The following is an 18,435-nucleotide window of genomic DNA, read 5'->3' on the forward strand; positions in this document are numbered from 1 at the left end:
AGTGCACAAATAATATTCCGAACAATGCTTATATAATACCGAACAATGCTTATATAATACTGCCATACAGTGCACAAATAATATACCGAACAATGCTTTCAGGTGACTGCATGAGGCCCCGGAAGAACCAAAGACTGAAATTTTGGGAAAATTTGGAACAAATTCAATGTATTACAGATGGATTTGATCACCCCGGTATACTGCCAGTCACAGATTGGTGGTGTTCTGTACCATAGATATAGAGTCACTCCGCACTGGTGGGCTACTTTACAGGGCGACCCCAGTCATAGCCGGGATTCCCATTACCATAAAACTCTGTATGAACAAGTCCTGGCCAAGGCCGAGTGGCTCGTCAGCGCCCCCCCAGTACCAAGGACACATGCCCCGACCACCCGCCAGTGCCGCCTCTGGCGCCTTCTCACCATCCGATCCCGAGCGTGGGGTCGTCCAGCAGCACTCGCACGATGTACAGGAGGCAGGACAGCAGCTTCAGGGAGAAATTAAAGAGTCGGATTCGGAGACCTGGAGAGAAAAGGTCACAAGTCATTGTAATTGTGAGCCACATACCCCGGCCGGCCCCTCATGGCCCCCGTACTCAGACACTGGCTGGAGAGGCACAGGCTGCAGGCCACACTTACAAACTACAACTCCCAGCATGCTCTGATAGATGCAGGAACATTTACTGAAATCAACAACTTCACAATAGGGGGTTCACATAAATCCCCCCCATATTCTGGAGTAGAGGGGTCACCACTTGTTCAAGGTCCTTCCCTAATGGAGCCCATAAGAAGGGGCCACCTGATCCTAATCTGTGTAATCGTCACTGCCCAGGTCAGGCTGCCCAAATTCTCCATAATATATTCTACTATAGAAGTGTTCAGGACCACGGAGAGCGGCAGCGACCAGGGCCCAGAAAGGTCCAGCAACATCCAGGCAGTGAGATTACTATGGGCTTTACACAGGGCCATCCTCCTTACTACACACGGTCACCTTCACCAGCGGTACCGCAGTGTCGCCAACATAGGACTGTGCAGAGGACAAACCACTGACAGCACCAAAGAGAAAGGTGCCTCCGCCACACACACAATGTACCGCACAATGCCTACATAACTACCGCCATACAGTCTGCAAAAATATACCGTACTATGCCTATGTAACTACCGCCATACAGTCTGCAAAAATATACTGTACTATGCCTACATACATACCGCCAGTCTGCAAAAATATACCGTACTATGCCTATGTAACTACCGCCATACAGTCTGCAAAAATATACTGTACTATGCCTACATACATACCGCCATACAGTCTGCAAAAATATACCGTACTATGCCTATGTAACTACCGCCATACAGTCTGCAAAAATATACCGTACTATGTGTATGTACATACCGCCATAGTGCACACAATGCTATACTGTACAATGCTCATATAAATACTCCCATACAGTGCTCATTATGTTGAACAATGCTCATTTACTTGCCATCATAGTGCACAAATATTATACTGTACTATGTTCACGTAAATTCTGCAATACAGTGCAGAAATAATACCAGCGACATACATAAATAAGCTAATAACAGTGCTATACAATTAATTTGTGGTGGGCACAGGAGCCAGGGCATCAGTGGTGCCACCATCAGTGGGTACAGGAGCCAGGACATTAGTGGTGCCACCATCAGTGGGCACAGGAGCCAGGGCATTAGTGGTGCCACCATCAGTGGGCACAGGAGCCAGGGCATTAGTGGTGCCACCATCAGTGGGCACAGGAGCCAGGGCATTAGTGGTACCACCATCAGTGGGCCCAGGAGCCAGGGCATTAGTGGTGCCACCATCAGTGGGTACAGGAGCCAGGACATTAGTGGTGCCACCATCAGTGGGCACAGGATCCAGGGTATTAGTGGTACCACCATCAGTGGGCCCAGGAGCCAGGGCATTAGTGGTGCCACCATCAGTGGGTACAGGAGCCAGGGCATTAGTGGTGCCACCATCAGTGGGCACAGGAGCCAGGGCATTAGTGGTACCGGCGTCGCCATCAGAGGGCATAGGAGCCAGGGCATTAGTGGTGCCGGTGCCGCCATCAGTGGGCACAGGAGCCAAGGCATTAGTGGTGCCACCATCAGTGGGCACAGGCGGCACAGCCTTATATTTCATCATAACAAATTGCCGTTGAGGATTCTAGGAAAATTGTGCAATCCTCCTCGGGCCGCGGTCATCCAGCTTTCCTAGAAACAGAATGGTCTGTAGAGCGCCTAACACTACAGCAGGACCAGCTGGGTGAAACCTGGAGGCCAAGGGCTAATACCCACCATACCCCTCTGTGACCCCGCTGGCCGTCTCTTACCAGGGGATGGCGACCAGCTCTCCAGAGGTGGAAGTAGGTCACCTCCATGATGTTTTACCCCCTTGTGAGGGCTTTAATCTTGTATCCACAAGGAAAACAAGAGCGAGGACAATACAAGCACTTTCCTCTGCCGCTCCGGGCGCCGACTAATTCGCTCTTGTGCTACATTATTACCTTGAATTGAAGGCTAGGAAAGAAGTGGAGTGAATGGCGACAATGGCGTCATAGGGCGGCATGTGGGGCTGATTTGTCTCATAACACAGGGGGGAGAGGCGGGAGTTAACCTGTTGTGGGAATGACTTGGTGAAAGTGCACCGTTACATTAAAAAACACATAATTTTTTTTATATTTCTTGCCATTCTTTTTTGAGTATTAAATCATATATATACAGTGGTGTGAAAAAGTGTTTGCCCCCTTCCTGATTTCTTATTTTTTTGCATGTTTGTCACACTTAAAGGTTTCAGATCATAAAACAAATGTAAATATTAGACAAAGATCACACAAGTAACCACAAAATGCAGTTTTTTAAATGAAGGTCTTTATTATTGAGGGAAAAAGAAATCCAAACCTACAGGGCCCTGTGTGAAAAAGTGATTACCCGGCCTAAAACATAAATGAACTGTGGTTTATCACATCTTTGGGAAGCTGAGTTCAATTTCCCTAGCCACACACAGGCCTAATTACTGCCACACCTCTTCTCACTTAAGAAATCACTTAAATAGGACCAGCCTGACAAAGTGAAGTAGTCCAAAAGATCCTCAAAAGCTAGACATCATGCTGCGATCCAAGGAAATTCAAGAACAAGTGAGAAACAAAGTAATTGAGATCTCTCAGTCTGGAAAAGGTTATAAAGCCATTTCTAAAGCTTTGAGACTCCAGCAAACCACAGTGACAGCCATTATCCACAAATGGTGAAAACATGGAACAGTGGTGAACCTTCCAGGAGTGTCCAAAATTACCCCAAGAGCGCAACGACGACTCATCCAAGAGGTCACAAAAGACCCTACAACAACATCCAAAGAACAGCAGGCCTCAGTTAAGGTCAGTGTTCATGAAAGATAAATACAAAGAAATAGTCGGCACTCCGTAGTCCTCGTTTGTAATGTTCATCAAAGTAGTGTTCATGAAAGAGACTGGGCAAAAATGGCATGCATGGCAGAGTTCCAAGATGAAAACTACTGCTGAGCAAAAAGAACATAAAGGCTCATCTCAGTTTTGCCAGAAAACATCTTGATGATTGCCAAGACTCTTGGGAGAATACTCTGTGGACTGACGAGACAAAAGTTTAACTTTTTGGAAGGTGTGTGTCCCATTTCATTTGGTGTAGAAGTAACAGCATTTCAGAAAAGGAACATCATACTAACAGTAAAATATGGTGGTGGTAGCGTGATGGTCTGGGGATGTTTTGCTGCTTCAGGACCTGGAAGACTTACTGTGGTAAATGAAACCATGAATTCTGCTGTCTACCAAAAAATCCTGAAGGAGAATGTCCGGCCATCTGTCCGTGACCTCAAGCTGAAGCGCACTTGGGTTATGCAGCAGGGCAATGATCCAAAATACACCATCAAGTCCACCTCTGAATGGCTTAGGAAAAACAAAATTAAGACTTTGGAGTGGCCTAGTCAAAGTCCTGACCTTAATCTGATTGAGATGCTGTGGAATGACCTTAAAAAGGCGGTTCATGCTCAGAAACCCTCCAATGTGGCTGAATTACAACAATTTTGCAGAGATGAGTGGCCAAAATTCCTCCAGAGCGTTGTAAAGGCTCATTGCCAGTTATCGCAAACGCTTGATTGCAGGTGGTGCTGCTAAGGGCCCAACCAGTTATTAGGTTTAGGGGCAATCACTTTCTCCCACAGGACCCTGTAGGTTTGGATTTCTCTTTTGCTTAATAATAAAGACCTTAATTTAAAAACTGCATTTTGTGATTACTTATCTTTGTCGAATATTTACATTTCTTTTGTGATCTGAAACACTAACATGTAACAAACATGCAAAAGAATAAGAAATCAGGAAGGGGGCAAACATTTTCACACCACTGTATATAGTAATTGTTCTTTTTAGGTAATTTTTGCTGCAGAAAACGACTTATCAGAAAATCAGCTGTAGATCTCTACTCCTCATCAAGGATGGGCTGAGAATAATATGGACCCCCAGATATTACAGGACAGGGGCCCCTTACCAAACACCAGAGCCATGGACCACCCAGGTTAGCAAACTGCATTAATGCCAGGAAAATCCATGGCTGACCCACCGCTCCGCTCTTCTCCCCTGGGTGCAGCTTTATTGGGGATGCGGGATCCCCATTCTCTGCTCCCCCCCTTCGCCTACTTGCACATTGTCTATTGTTTAAATACCCTTTTAAGGCAGTATGAAATAGGGATCTTTTAAGAAATACTAAAGATAATGAGAATAATAAGATGTCAGGTATTACAGTCACTGGAGCGTAATAACAGATAAAAAAAAAGAAATAAAGAGATAAAAGCTAAACAAACAAATAATCCAGTAGAGGAAACTTCATATCTATATTTATCTATCTATACATATGTTATCAGCACATGCCCCGATGTATATATCATCACCCAGTTTACTGCATGCTCAGCGGCTATTACTGCACTGTTTCCTCAGCACCACTAGATGGCAGTATAACCCCACAGGTTCCGCCATACACCAGGCTCTGTAGCTGCACACAGCAGGAGGCACAGCCTGTTAACCCATTCTGCGCTGTGATGTTACATTTTCATAAATGAAAAAATAGATGATCAGTAATGAACCATAATGAACCCCTCCAATCATTAATAAGTCACTATTTATATTGTTATCCATTAACCTGGTGTATATGGACCTCATGGGGTTGGGGGGGGGGGGTCCCATTTCTGGCCCATCCTGTTAACCAGGCACAATGTCTCGCATAAATGGACACTTGGGACAGGACACCCACTGTGGTCATACATTGATATAAGGATCATCATAACCTCCGATACTGTCAGCCATGCAAGTTGGTGTTCTCAATGGGGAGAAGGGAGTCAGCGGCGTCAGGGCACCTCTGGTGGCGGCTTCTCTCCTCTGAGAACAAAAGGATCGGGCTTGTGAAAACATAACCCCCAAAACCTCCATTACTAATAATAACTCAGGAACACTCACTTGATCTTTGGTTTTTGATGAAGAAGAGTTTGAGTCTTTCCTTGAAGGTGTTTTCATTGACGTAAAACTCCACCTGTACTCTGGAAGAAAGAAGAAGACGATGAGGAGGAGGACACGGGGACCTGCCCTACACCAGACAGACGCCGGGGACCTGCCCTACACCAGACAGACGCCGGGGACCTGCCCTACACCAGACAGACGCCGGGGACCTGCCCTACACCAGACCGACGCCGGGGACCAGCCCTACACCAGGCCGACGCCGGGGACCTGTCCTACACCAGACAGAGGCCGGGGACCTGTCCTACACCAGGCCGACGCCGGGGACCAGCCCTACACCAGGCCGACGCCGGGGACCTGTCCTACACCAGACAGAGGCCGGGGACCTGTCCTACACCAGACAGAGGCCGGGGACCTGTCCTACACCAGACAGACGCCGGGGACCTGCCCTACACCAGACAGACGCCGGGGACCTGCCCTACACCAGACAGACGCCGGGGACCTGCCCTACACCAGACAGACGCCGGGGACCTGCCCTACACCAGACAGACGCCGGGGACCTGCCCTACACCAGACAGACGCCGGGGACCTGCCCTACACCAGACCGACGCCGGGGACCAGCCCTACACCAGACCGACGCCGGGGACCTGCCCTACACCAGACCGACGCCGGGGACCTGCCCTACACCAGACCGACGCCGGGGACCTGCCCTACACCAGACCGACGCCGGGGACCTGCCCTACACCAGGCCGACGCCGGGGACCTTTCCTACACCAGGCCGACGCCGGGGACCTGCCCTACACCAGGCCGACGCCGGGGACCTGCCCTACACCAGGCCGACGCCGGGGACCAGCCCTACACCAGACAGACGCCGGGGACCAGCCCTACACCAGACAGACGCCGGGGACCAGCCCTACACCAGACAGACGCCGGGGACCAGCCCTACACCAGACAGACGCCGGGGACCAGCCCTACACCAGACCGACGCCGGGGACCTGCCCTACATCAGAATGATGCCGGGGACCTGCCCTACACCAGACCGACGCCGGGGACCTGCCCTACACCAGACCGACGCCGGGGACCTGCCCTACACCAGGCCGACGCCGGGGACCTGCCCTACACCAGGCCGACGCCGGGGACCTGCCCTACACCAGGCCGACGCCGGGGACCTGCCCTACACCAGGCCGACGCCGGGGACCTATCCTACACCGGACTGACACCAGGCACATACACTATGCTATACTGATGTCTGGGACCTACGTTCTGAGCTGCAGGGAACTTATGTCCTGAAATACCACATACATAAAACTCCTCATCTAACCCTTAAGACACGGCGTGTATTATACAGAGGAAATCATCGTATGCAGCACAGAGACCATCCTCACTTGCTGGGTCCAGTTATAGCCAGGAAATAGGCTTTTATATTGTGTTTCTTTCAGGTTTATTATTCTGTTTATGGAGACATCTGATTATTTTTTGCTCCATTTGCCACAGTCACTAAATCACAGCGAACCAAAGCAGGAAAACGCAAGAGTAGATATCATCAGCCAGAATATTGGGGTCCATAAAGGAAATAGAGGGGCGCATTTAACCTATAAGACATGATCTCACTCCCCACTAAAAGCATTGCCAAATCTTCTTCACCATTATTAAAGTTTACGTCCAGTTTAGAATCTGAGAGCTCGCTGATTTTGAATTTCATAGATTTATCTCCATATTATATATAGATATATATATATATTATATATATGTACACACATACATATACACATGTTTCGCTAGCAGAATAAATACTACAGTTCTGGTTGCATTCAGCCACCAATAGGGGGAGCTATCCGCATAGGGACGATACAGCTAGGATTGAACTCAATAGGAGTACAAGTCTGAATGCAATGAGCTCCCTCTAGTGGGGACAACAGATAACTGCTGGTAGAAAAAGTTCTAGCAGAGCCCCCATAAGACACAAGTTCTGTCTCTGTGGTTAACTTCGCTTATACAGGCATTGGGGCCATTATGAATTTCGTTACAGGGCCCTGGTTTCATGTCATGCCACTATATTATATCAATAGTACAACTCAAATGTTGGGAATCCACTGTTTTCTAGAAATTCTGCAGAGTGGGTGAAAAGTATTCAGAAGTGATGCGAGGCGACACATCTGACACAGTGCTGCACCAGCTTTGCACAAAAAGGTCTGCGCTCAGCAACTCGGCAACTGGACCTGTCTTAGATAACAAGAATCCATAAAAAACTGGGAGACTGTTGTATTATATAGTTGTAATGTGCTTTTCTGACACAAAGCTCCGAAACCCCAGCATAGACAGAGTTAAATGACAAAATGATGTCTGCCTATAGCCACCACTAGAGGGAGCTCAGGAGCTTACTGTGCTAACACTGAACTCAATATGAAATCTGTATACATGAAGCTCCCCCTAGTGGTGGCTAAGGGAAGACACAAACTATTTTCATGCAAAAGATTAAAAAAATAAATTAAGAAATTGATTAGCAAAAAAACGTTGAACCTAAATAAACAGGGGATCAACTGAGATCTAGACTCCAGTTTCCAGCAGAGACCAGACGGACAAGGAAATTGCATAATATAGCAGCAGCTTTCCGGGCTAAACTTCCACATCACTGGAAAAGCTACATAGCAAGAGCCCTGCAAAGAGCAGCACTGATCTCAGCCTCCTACACTCCAGACAGGGAGAGCCCTTCAAACAGCAGCACTGATCTCAGCTTCTTGCTCCTGACAGGGAGAGCCCTGCAAAGAGCAGCACTGATCTCAGCTTCCTGCACCCCTGACAGGGAGAGCCCTGCAAACAGCAGCACTTATCTCAGCTTCCTGCACTCCTGACAGGGAGAGCCCTGCAAACAGCAGCCCTGATCTCAGCTTCCTGCACTCCTGACAGGGAGAGCCCTGCAAAGAGCAGCACTGATCTCAGCTTCCTGCACTCCTGACAGGGAGAGCCCTGCAAAGAGCAGCACTGATCTCAGCTTCCTGCTCCTGACAGGGAGAGCCCTGCAAAGAGCAGCACTGAGCTCAGCTTCCTGCACTCCTGACAGGGAGAGCCCTGCAAAGAGCTGCATTGATCTCAGCTTCCTGCACTCCAGACAGGGAGAGCCCTGCAAACAGCAGCACTGAGCTCAGCTTCCTGCTCCTGACAGGGAGAGCCCTGCAAAGAGCAGCACTGAGCTCAGCTTCCTGCACTCCTGACAGGGAGAGCCCTGCAAACAGCAGCACTGATCTCAGCTTCCTGCTCCTGACAGGGAGAGCCCACCAAACAGCAACCCTGATCTCAGCTTCCTGCTCCTGACAGGGAGAGCCCTGCAAACAGCAGCACTGATCTCAGCTTCTTGCACTCCTGACAGGGAGAGCCCTGCAAACAGCAGCACTGATCTCAGCTTCCTGCACTCCTGACAGGGAGAGCCCTGCAAACAGCAGCCCTGATCTCAGCTTCCTGCTCCTGACAGGGAGAGCCCTGCAAACAGCAGCACTGATCTCAGCTTCTTGCACTCCTGACAGGGAGAGCCCTGCAAACAGCAGCACTGATCTCAGCTTCCTGCACTCCTGACAGGGAGAGCCCTGCAAACAGCAGCCCTGATCTCAGCTTCCTGCACTCCTGACAGGGAGAGCCCACCAAACAGCAACCCTGATCTCAGCTTCCTGCTCCTGACAGGGAGAGCCCTGCAAAGAGCAGCACTGATCTCAGCTTCTTGCACTCCTGACAGGGAGAGCCCTGCAAACAGCAGCACTGATCTCAGCTTCCTGCACTCCTGACAGGGAGAGCCCTGCAAACAGCAGCCCTGATCTCAGCTTCCTGCACTCCTGACAGGGAGAGCCCTGCAAACAGCAGCCCTGATCTCAGCTTCCTGCTCCTGACAGGGAGAGCCCTGCAAAGAGCAGCACTGATCTCAGCTTCCTGCACTCCTGACAGGGAGAGCCCTGCAAACAGCAGCACTGATCTCAGCTTCCTGCGCTCCTGACAGGGAGAGCCCTGCATGTTATGTTCTGCTACCAAAGCTAAGGAAAGAGAGGAGATCTGTCCCTACTATAAGACTCAGCTGAATCCCTACGATGTAACAGGGGACCTGATCCTGCGATCAGACCTGCTAAAGTCCTAATCTAGTCTGTACGGAGACCTATAGATTTGGGGAGGGAATCCCTACAAGTACTAAGGACTGGGAGGAATATGGGACACCTCCTAACAGAAATAGTAGCAGACAGACGAACAAACAAAATAGATAGAACCTAGAGGTCCGTAGACCAAGCAAACTAACAGAGTTAGATACAGAGCACAGGCTAGCTAGAAAGTAGATATACAATGAAGTCCAGCAAAGCCAGAAGGGCGGAGCAGGATTAAATAGGCCAACAAGGTCATGTGACCAGCAAAGGAAAAAAAACCTAACAGCAAGGTTCTAACAGTACCCCCCCTTCTAAGAGGATCCTCCGGATCCCCTAGGACCAGGCTTATCAGGAAATCTCCTGTGAAACGCTCTGATAAGTCTGGACGCGGAAACATCATCTGACCTCACCCAAGAGTTATCCTCGGGTCCGAAACCTTTCCAGGCCACAAGATACTGCAAACTACCTCTATACCGTCTAGAGTCAAGGATGCGAGAAATTTCATATTCCCCGTCCTCCATCACTGGAGGAACAGAGGCAGAGGCGTCACCATCCGACACAACAGCTTTTTTTAACAGAGAGACATGAAAGACCGGATTAATTCTCCAGGAGGTAGGAACCTCCAACCTAACAGCAGATTGGTTGACAACCTGAAGCACCTTAAAGGGCCCTACAAACTTGGGACCCAATTTCTTAGAAGGAATCCTCAACCGCAGATTCCTAGAGGACAACCAAACCATGTCACCAACAGCGAACAAAACCTCCTGTCGTTTCCTATCAAAGTAGTCTTTAGATTTTCTGTTGGCCTCCTGAAGATTACCACGCACATCCGTCCAAACTCTTTCCAAATCACCGGAAAAATTCTCCTCCTCAGGCACGGCAGATCCCAACTTGGAGAACGACCCAAACGACGGATGTCTCCCAGAACAACAAAAAAAAGGCGAACAACCAGCAGAAGAAGATGTATGATTGTTCAGAGCAAATTCGGCAAGTGGCAGAAACTCAGACCACCCCTCTTGATTGTCTGCCACAAAACAACGCAAGAACTGCTCAACATCCTGGTTTTTCCTTTCTGTCTGGCCATTAGATTCAGGATGATATCCGGACGAAAAAGACAAATTAATTCCCAACCTGTCACAAAAGGCACGCCAAAAACGAGCCACGAACTGAGGACCCCTATCAGAAACAATGTCAGTAGGAACGCCATGAAGTCTGACAATTTCCTTGACAAAGGCCTTAGCGAGAGTTTTAGCGCAGGGCAGTTTGACGAAGGGAACCAAGTGACACATCTTGCTAAAACGGTCCACGACCACCCAGATGACAGTAAAACCCTCAGAGGGGGGAAGGTCAGTTATAAAGTCCATAGCCAAATGTGTCCAAGGAGCACTGGGGACCTCCAAAGGACAAAGCAACCCCGCAGCAGGAGTATGTGAGGACTTAGATCTAGCACATATAGTACATTGGCGCACCCACTTAATGACTTCCTTCTGCCATCCAGGCCACCAAAAACTGCGACCCACCAGTCTCTTGGTCTCAGAGATTCCGGGATGACCTGCCAACCGAGATTCGTGACACTCAACAAACAAATCTCTCCTAAAGGTCCCAGGTACAAACAACCTCCCATGAGGAGTGTTAGATGGGGCATTCTCCTGAGCTTTAAGAATCTCATCTTCCAAAACGGAGTCTAAAGCAGCTATCACAACACCTTCTTGTAAAATGTTTTCCTCTTTCTCAGCACCGACTATGGGAGAAAAACTGCGAGACAAGGCATCCGCCTTAACATTCTTAGTACCAGGGATGTAAGTAACGGAGAAATTAAACCGCGAGAAAAACAGTGCCCACCTAGCCTGACGGGCATTCAGGCGCTTGGCAGCGTCAAGATATATCAGATTTTTATGATCCGTAAGAACCTGAACGGGAAATTCCGCACCTTCCAAGAAGTGGCGCCAGTGTTCAAATGCGAGTTTAATAGCCAATAATTCCCGATTACCAATATCGTAATTCAATTCAGTCTCCGAAAATTTTTTTGAAAAAAATGCACAGGGATGTAATCCATCCCCGTTATCCTGAGACAATACTGCGCCAACCCCCACAGAGGAAGCATCAACCTCAACCAAAAACGGCCTAGTAACATCAGGCTGCATAAGGATGGGAGCAGAGGTGAACCTCTCCTTGAGATACACAAAAGCTTCAATGGCCTCAGAAGACCACTGAACCGCATCAGCACCTTTCCTGGTGAGATCAGTCAGAGGTTTGACAATACTAGAAAAAATTTTTATGAATTTTCTATAGTAATTGGCGAAACCCAAAAACCTCTGTATTGATTTCAAACCAATAGGCCTAGGCCATTCCTGCACAGCCTGAACCTTAACCGGATCCATCTCAAAACCTTTGCTGGAGATAATGTAGCCCAAAAAACTAATTCTCTGTACAGCGAACTCACATTTCTCCAGCTTAGCAAAAAGCGAATTGTCCATTAATAACTGTAATACCTCACGCACGCTCCGCCAATGAGACTTCAGATCTGGCGAATAAATCAAAATGTCATCCAAATACACAACCACATTTTTACCGATCAAAGGTCTAAGGATGTCATTAATCAGATTCTGAAAAAATGCAGGAGCATTAGTAAGACCAAAAGGCATAACCAGATTCTCAAAATGACCCACAGGAGTGTTAAAAGCAGTCTTCCATTCATCACCCTCCTTCATGCGCAACAGATTGTATGCCCCCTTAAGGTCAATTTTAGAGAACCACTTGGCCCCCAATAACTGGTTAAACAGATCAGGAATCAATGGCAGTGGGTAAGGATTGCGTACCGTAATTTTGTTAATCTCACGAAAATCCAGACAAGGACGTAAACCGCCGTCCTTTTTTTTTACAAAAAAAAATCCAACCGCCACAGGAGACTTAGAGGGCCTAATGTGACCGGCGGCCAAACTTGTCTGTATGTATTCCTCCAAAGCCTTCCTCTCAGGAATAGTAAGGTTAAATAAACGACTTTTAGGAAGAGTCGCTCCAGGGACAAATTCAATAGAACAATCATAGTCTCTATGGGGAGGCAAAACCTGCGATTCTTTCTCAGAAAAAACTCTCCAAAAATCCTGAATAGGAACAGGCAATTCTCCCCTATCCAAAGCTGCAATACGCCCGTTACAACACTTGTCATAACATTTATGGCTCCAGGATTTAATTTCACTGGTAGACCAATCCAGTACAGGATTGTGAAATTTTAACCAGGGCAAACCCAATATTACTGGAGAAGGCAAGTTATTCAACACTACCAAATCCAATTTCTCATGGTGAACACCATTAATAGTGAGAGGAAATTCACTGACCTTGAGAGTAATATTCTTCAAAGGGGAGCCATCCACAGAAACCACAGCAATGGGGGATGATAAAGGTTCAGGTTTTAAATTGAGTTTTTCCACGAATCCCCCATCAATAACATTCAGTGTAGACCCGCAATCAACAAACACCCGAAATTCCATTAATTTTTCCTGAGCAATCGTGGAAGCAGCTAAAAATATACCCTTGGAATTTAAACAGGCAATACGGGCGTGACTGACCATTTTTTTTTTCTTTCTTCATACGAAGCTCACAGCCTTTAATCAAATGACCAGATTTCCCGCAATAGAAACACAAGCCTTCTGAAAAACGACGGTGTTTTTCTTGAGAGCGAGGTGCCACCGATCCAATCTCCATCGGTTCACCACTGTTAGTACACACATTATCATAACCAGAAACTGACATAGCAGAGGATTTGCTCTCATTAACCCTAGCACGCAGTCTTCTATCCACCCGTATAGCTAATTGCATAGCCTGTTGCAAATCCTCAGGTGTAGGATAAGCAATTAGCAGGTCTTTAACCCTTTCACTGAGCCCAGCAAGAAATAGACTTTTCAGAGCAGAATCGTTCCACCCTGTTTGAGTGGACCAACGACGAAAATGTGTACAATATTTTTCCATATTACCTGATCCTTGTTTTAAACGTCTCAACTCAGTCTCAGCTGATGCCACACGGTCAGGATCATCATATAATAGTCCTAAAGCAGAAAAAAAACTATCCACTGATCTGAAGCATGTATCACTAGGTTGCAAAGAAAAGGCCCACTCCTGAGGCTCTTTGCGCAAAAGTGACATTATGAACCCTACGCGCTGGGATTCATCCCCAGAGGACTTGGGTCTCAAACGAAAATACAATAAGCAAGCATTTTTAAATGAAAAAAATTCTCGATGTTCACCAAAAAATAAATCCGGCAAACATACCTTAGGCTCCAAGAAATATGCTCCAGGACAGTTACTCACGTGCTGACGGAGCTCGGCCACTTCCAGAGAGAGTCCCTGCAGGTGTTTAGCCAAATCCTGAACCGACACCATGATGGAACAAAAAAAAATCTTTCCTTAGAGAATTTACTGGCTGGACTTACTGTTATGTTCTGCTACCAAAGCTAAGGAAAGAGAGGAGATCTGTCCCTACTATAAGACTCAGCTGAATCCCTACGATGTAACAGGGGACCTGATCCTGCGATCAGACCTGCTAAAGTCCTAATCTAGTCTGTACGGAGACCTATAGATTTGGGGAGGGAATCCCTACAAGTACTAAGGACTGGGAGGAATATGGGACACCTCCTAACAGAAATAGTAGCAGACAGACGAACAAACAAAATAGATAGAACCTAGAGGTCCGTAGACCAAGCAAACTAACAGAGTTAGATACAGAGCACAGGCTAGCTAGAAAGTAGATATACAATGAAGTCCAGCAAAGCCAGAAGGGCGGAGCAGGATTAAATAGGCCAACAAGGTCATGTGACCAGCAAAGGAAAAAAAACCTAACAGCAAGGTTCTAACACTGCAAACAGCAGCACTGATCTCAGCTTCTTGCACTCCTGACAGGGAGAGCCCTGCAAAGAGCAGCACTGATCTCAGCCTCCTGCACTCCTGACAGGGAGAGCCCTGCAAACAGCAGCACTGATCTTAGCTTCCTGCACTCCTGACAGGGAGAGCCCTGCAAACAGCAGCACTGATCTCAGCTTCTTGCACTCCTGACAGGGAGAGCCCTGCAAACAGCAGCACTGATCTCAGCCTCCTGCACTCCTGACAGGGAGAGACCTGCAAACAGCAGCCCTGATCTCAGCTTCCTGCACTCCTGACAGGGAGAGCCCTGCAAACAGTAGCCCTGATCTCAGCTTCCTGCTCCTGACAGGGAGAGCCCTGCAAACAGCAGCACTGAACTCAGCTTCCTGCGGTCCTGACAGGGAGAGCCCTGCAAAGAGCAGCACTGATCTCAGCTTCCAGCACTCCTGACAGGGAGAGCCCTGCAAACAGCAGCCCTGATCTCAGCTTCCTGCACTCCTGACAGGGAGAGCCATGCAAACAGCAGCACTGATCTCAGCTTCCTGCTCTTGACAGGGAGAGCCCTGCAAAGAGCAGCACTGATCTCAGCTTCCTACTCTTGACAGGGAGAGCCCTGCAAAGAGCAGCACTGATCTCAGCTTCCTAAGCTCCTGACAGGGAGAGCCCTGCAAACAGCAGCCCTGATCTCAGCTTCCTGCACTCCTGACAGGGAGAGCCATGCAAACAGCAGCACTGATCTCAGCTTCCTGCACTCCTGACAGGGAGAGCCATGCAAACAGCAGCACTGATCTCAGCTTCCTGCACTCCTGACAGGGAGAGCCCTGCAAACAGCAGCACTGATCTCAGCTTCCTGCTCCTGACAGGGAGAGCCCTGCAAACAGCAGCCCTGATCTCAGCTTCCTGCGCTCCTGACAGGGAGAGCCCTGCAAACAGCAGCCCTGATCTCAGCTTCCTGCACTCCTGACAGGGAGAGCCCTGCAAACAGCAGCACTGATCTCAGCTTCCTGCGCTCCTGACAGGGAGAGCCCTGCAAACAGCAGCACTGATCTCAGCTTCCTGCGCTCCTGACAGGGAGAGCCCTGCAAACAGCAGCACTGATCTCAGCTTCCTGCACTCCTGACAGGGAGAGCCCTGCAAACAGCAGCCCTGATCTCAGCTTCCTGCTCCTGACAGGGAGAGCCCTGCAAACAGCAGCCCTGATCTCAGCTTCCTGCTCCTGACAGGGAGAGCCCTGCAAACAGCAGCCCTGATCTCAGCTTCCTGCACTCCTGACAGGGAGAGCCATGCAAACAGCAGCCCTGATCTCAGCTTCCTGCGCTCCTGACAGGGAGAGCCCTGCAAAGAGCAGCACCGATCTCAGCTTCCTGCGCTCCTGACAGGGAGAGTCCTGGAAACAGCAGCACTGAGCTCAGCTTCCTGCTCCTGACAGGGAGAGCCCTGCAAAGAGCAGCAATGATCTCAGCTTCCTGCACTCCTGACAGGGAGAGCCCTGCAAACAGCAGCCCTGATCTCAGCTTCCTGCGCTCCTGACAGGGAGAGCCCTGCAAACAGCAGCACTGATCTCAGCTTCCTGCACTCCTGACAGGGAGAGCCCTGCAAACAGCAGCACTGATCTCAGCTTCCTGCGCTCCTGACAGGGAGAGCCCTGCAAACAGCAGCCCTGATCTCAGCTTCCTGCACTCCTGACAGGGAGAGCCCTGCAAACAGCAGCACTGATCTCAGCTTCCTGCGCTCCTGACAGGGAGAGCCCTGCAAAGAGCAGCACTGAGCTCAGCTTCCTGCACTCCTGACAGGGAGAGCCCTGCAAAGAGCTGCATTGATCTCAGCTTCCTGCACTCCTGACAGGGAGAGCCCTGCAAACAGCAGCACTGATCTCAGCTTCCTGCTCCTGACAGGGAGAGCCCACCAAACAGCAACCCTGATCTCAGCTTCCTGCTCCTGACAGGGAGAGCCCTGCAAACAGCAGCACTGATCTCAGCTTCTTGCACTCCTGACAGGGAGAGCCCTGCAAACAGCAGCACTGATCTCAGCTTCCTGCACTCCTGACAGGGAGAGCCCTGCAAACAGCAGCCCTGATCTCAGCTTCCTGCTCCTGACAGGGAGAGCCCTGCAAACAGCAGCCCTGATCTCAGCTTCCTGCTCCTGACAGGGAGAGCCCTGCAAAGAGCAGCACTGATCTCAGCTTCCTGCACTCCTGACAGGGAGAGCCCTGCAAACAGCAGCACTGATCTCAGCTTCCTGCGCTCCTGACAGGGAGAGCCCTGCAAACAGCAGCACTGATCTCAGCTTCTTGCACTCCTGACAGGGAGAGCCCTGCAAAGAGCAGCACTGATCTCAGCCTCATGCACTCCTGACAGGGAGAGCCCTGCAAACAGCAGCACTGATCTTAGCTTCCTGCACTCCTGACAGGGAGAGCCCTGCAAACAGCAGCACTGATCTCAGCTTCTTGCACTCCTGACAGGGAGAGCCCTGCAAACAGCAGCACTGATCTCAGCCTCCTGCACTCCTGACAGGGAGAGACCTGCAAACAGCAGCCCTGATCTTAGCTTCCTGCACTCCTGACAGGGAGAGCCCTGCAAACAGCAGCCCTGATCTCAGCTTCCTGCACTCCTGACAGGGAGAGCCCTGCAAACAGTAGCCCTGATCTCAGCTTCCTGCTCCTGACAGGGAGAGCCCTGCAAAGAGCAGCACTGATCTCAGCTTCCAGCACTCCTGACAGGGAGAGCCCTGCAAACAGCAGCCCTGATCTCAGCTTCCTGCACTCCTGACAGGGAGAGCCCTGCAAACAGCAGCACTGATCTCAGCTTCCTGCTCCTGACAGGGAGAGCCATGCAAACAGCAGCACTGATCTCAGCTTCCAGCACTCCTGACAGGGAGAGCCCTGCAAACAGCAGCACTGATCTCAGCTTCCTGCTCCTGACAGGGAGAGCCATGCAAACAGCAGCACTGATCTCAGCTTCCTGCTCTTGACAGGGAGAGCCCTGCAAAGAGCAGCACTGATCTCAGCTTCCTGCACTCCTGACAGGGAGAGCCATGCAAACAGCAGCCCTGATCTCAGCTTCCTGCGCTCCTGACAGGGAGAGCCCTGCAAAGAGCAGCACCGATCTCAGCTTCCTGCGCTCCTGACAGGGAGAGTCCTGGAAACAGCAGCACTGAGCTCAGCTTCCTGCTCCTGACAGGGAGAGCCCTGCAAACAGCAGCACTGATCTCAGCCTCCTGCACTCCTGACAGGGAGAGCCCTGCAAACAGCAGCACTGATCTCAGCTTCCAGCACTCCTGACAGGGAGAGCCCTGCAAAGAGCAGCAATGATCTCAGCTTCCTGCACTCCTGACAGGGAGAGCCCTGCAAACAGCAGCCCTGATCTCAGCTTCCTGCGCTCCTGACAGGGAGAGCCCTGCAAACAGCAGCACTGATCTCAGCTTCCTGCACTCCTGACAGGGAGAGCCCTGCAAACAGCAGCACTGATCTCAGCTTCCTGCGCTCCTGACAGGGAGAGCCCTGCAAACAGCAGCCCTGATCTCAGCTTCCTGCACTCCTGACAGGGAGAGCCCTGCAAACAGCAGCACTGATCTCAGCTTCCTGCGCTCCTGACAGGGAGAGCCCTGCAAAGAGCAGCACTGAGCTCAGCTTCCTGCACTCCTGACAGGGAGAGCCCTGCAAAGAGCTGCATTGATCTCAGCTTCCTGCACTCCAGACAGGGAGAGCCCTGCAAACAGCAGCACTGAGCTCAGCTTCCTGCTCCTGACAGGGAGAGCCCTGCAAAGAGCAGCACTGAGCTCAGCTTCCTGCACTCCTGACAGGGAGAGCCCTGCAAAGAGCTGCATTGATCTCAGCTTCCTGCACTCCTGACAGGGAGAGCCCTGCAAACAGCAGCACTGATCTCAGCTTCCTGCTCCTGACAGGGAGAGCCCACCAAACAGCAACCCTGATCTCAGCTTCCTGCTCCTGACAGGGAGAGCCCTGCAAACAGC

The 18,435-nt window shown here is 50.0% G+C and overlaps 1 protein-coding gene across 8 annotated transcripts in view; it reads right to left on the reverse strand.

The window, feature by feature from the left end:
• KCNT1 (potassium sodium-activated channel subfamily T member 1) overlaps nt 1-18,435 on the reverse strand; it is a 324,143-nt gene that overhangs the window by 76,085 nt on the left and 229,623 nt on the right. For all 8 annotated transcript variants that reach the window (XM_073640228.1, XM_073640229.1, XM_073640231.1 and 5 more), the window contains 2 exons: nt 5,489-5,568; nt 423-522 (listed from right to left, as the gene is read on the reverse strand). In XM_073640228.1, coding sequence (XP_073496329.1) covers nt 423-522; nt 5,489-5,568 — 180 coding nt within the window. The remainder of the gene's footprint in view (nt 1-422; nt 523-5,488; nt 5,569-18,435) is intronic.

This window comes from Phyllobates terribilis, unplaced genomic scaffold (genome assembly GCF_046119375.1).
Source record: "Phyllobates terribilis strain yellow unplaced genomic scaffold, ASM4611937v1 Scaffold_7__3_contigs__length_470593459, whole genome shotgun sequence".
Taxonomy (NCBI): domain Eukaryota; kingdom Metazoa; phylum Chordata; class Amphibia; order Anura; family Dendrobatidae; genus Phyllobates; species Phyllobates terribilis.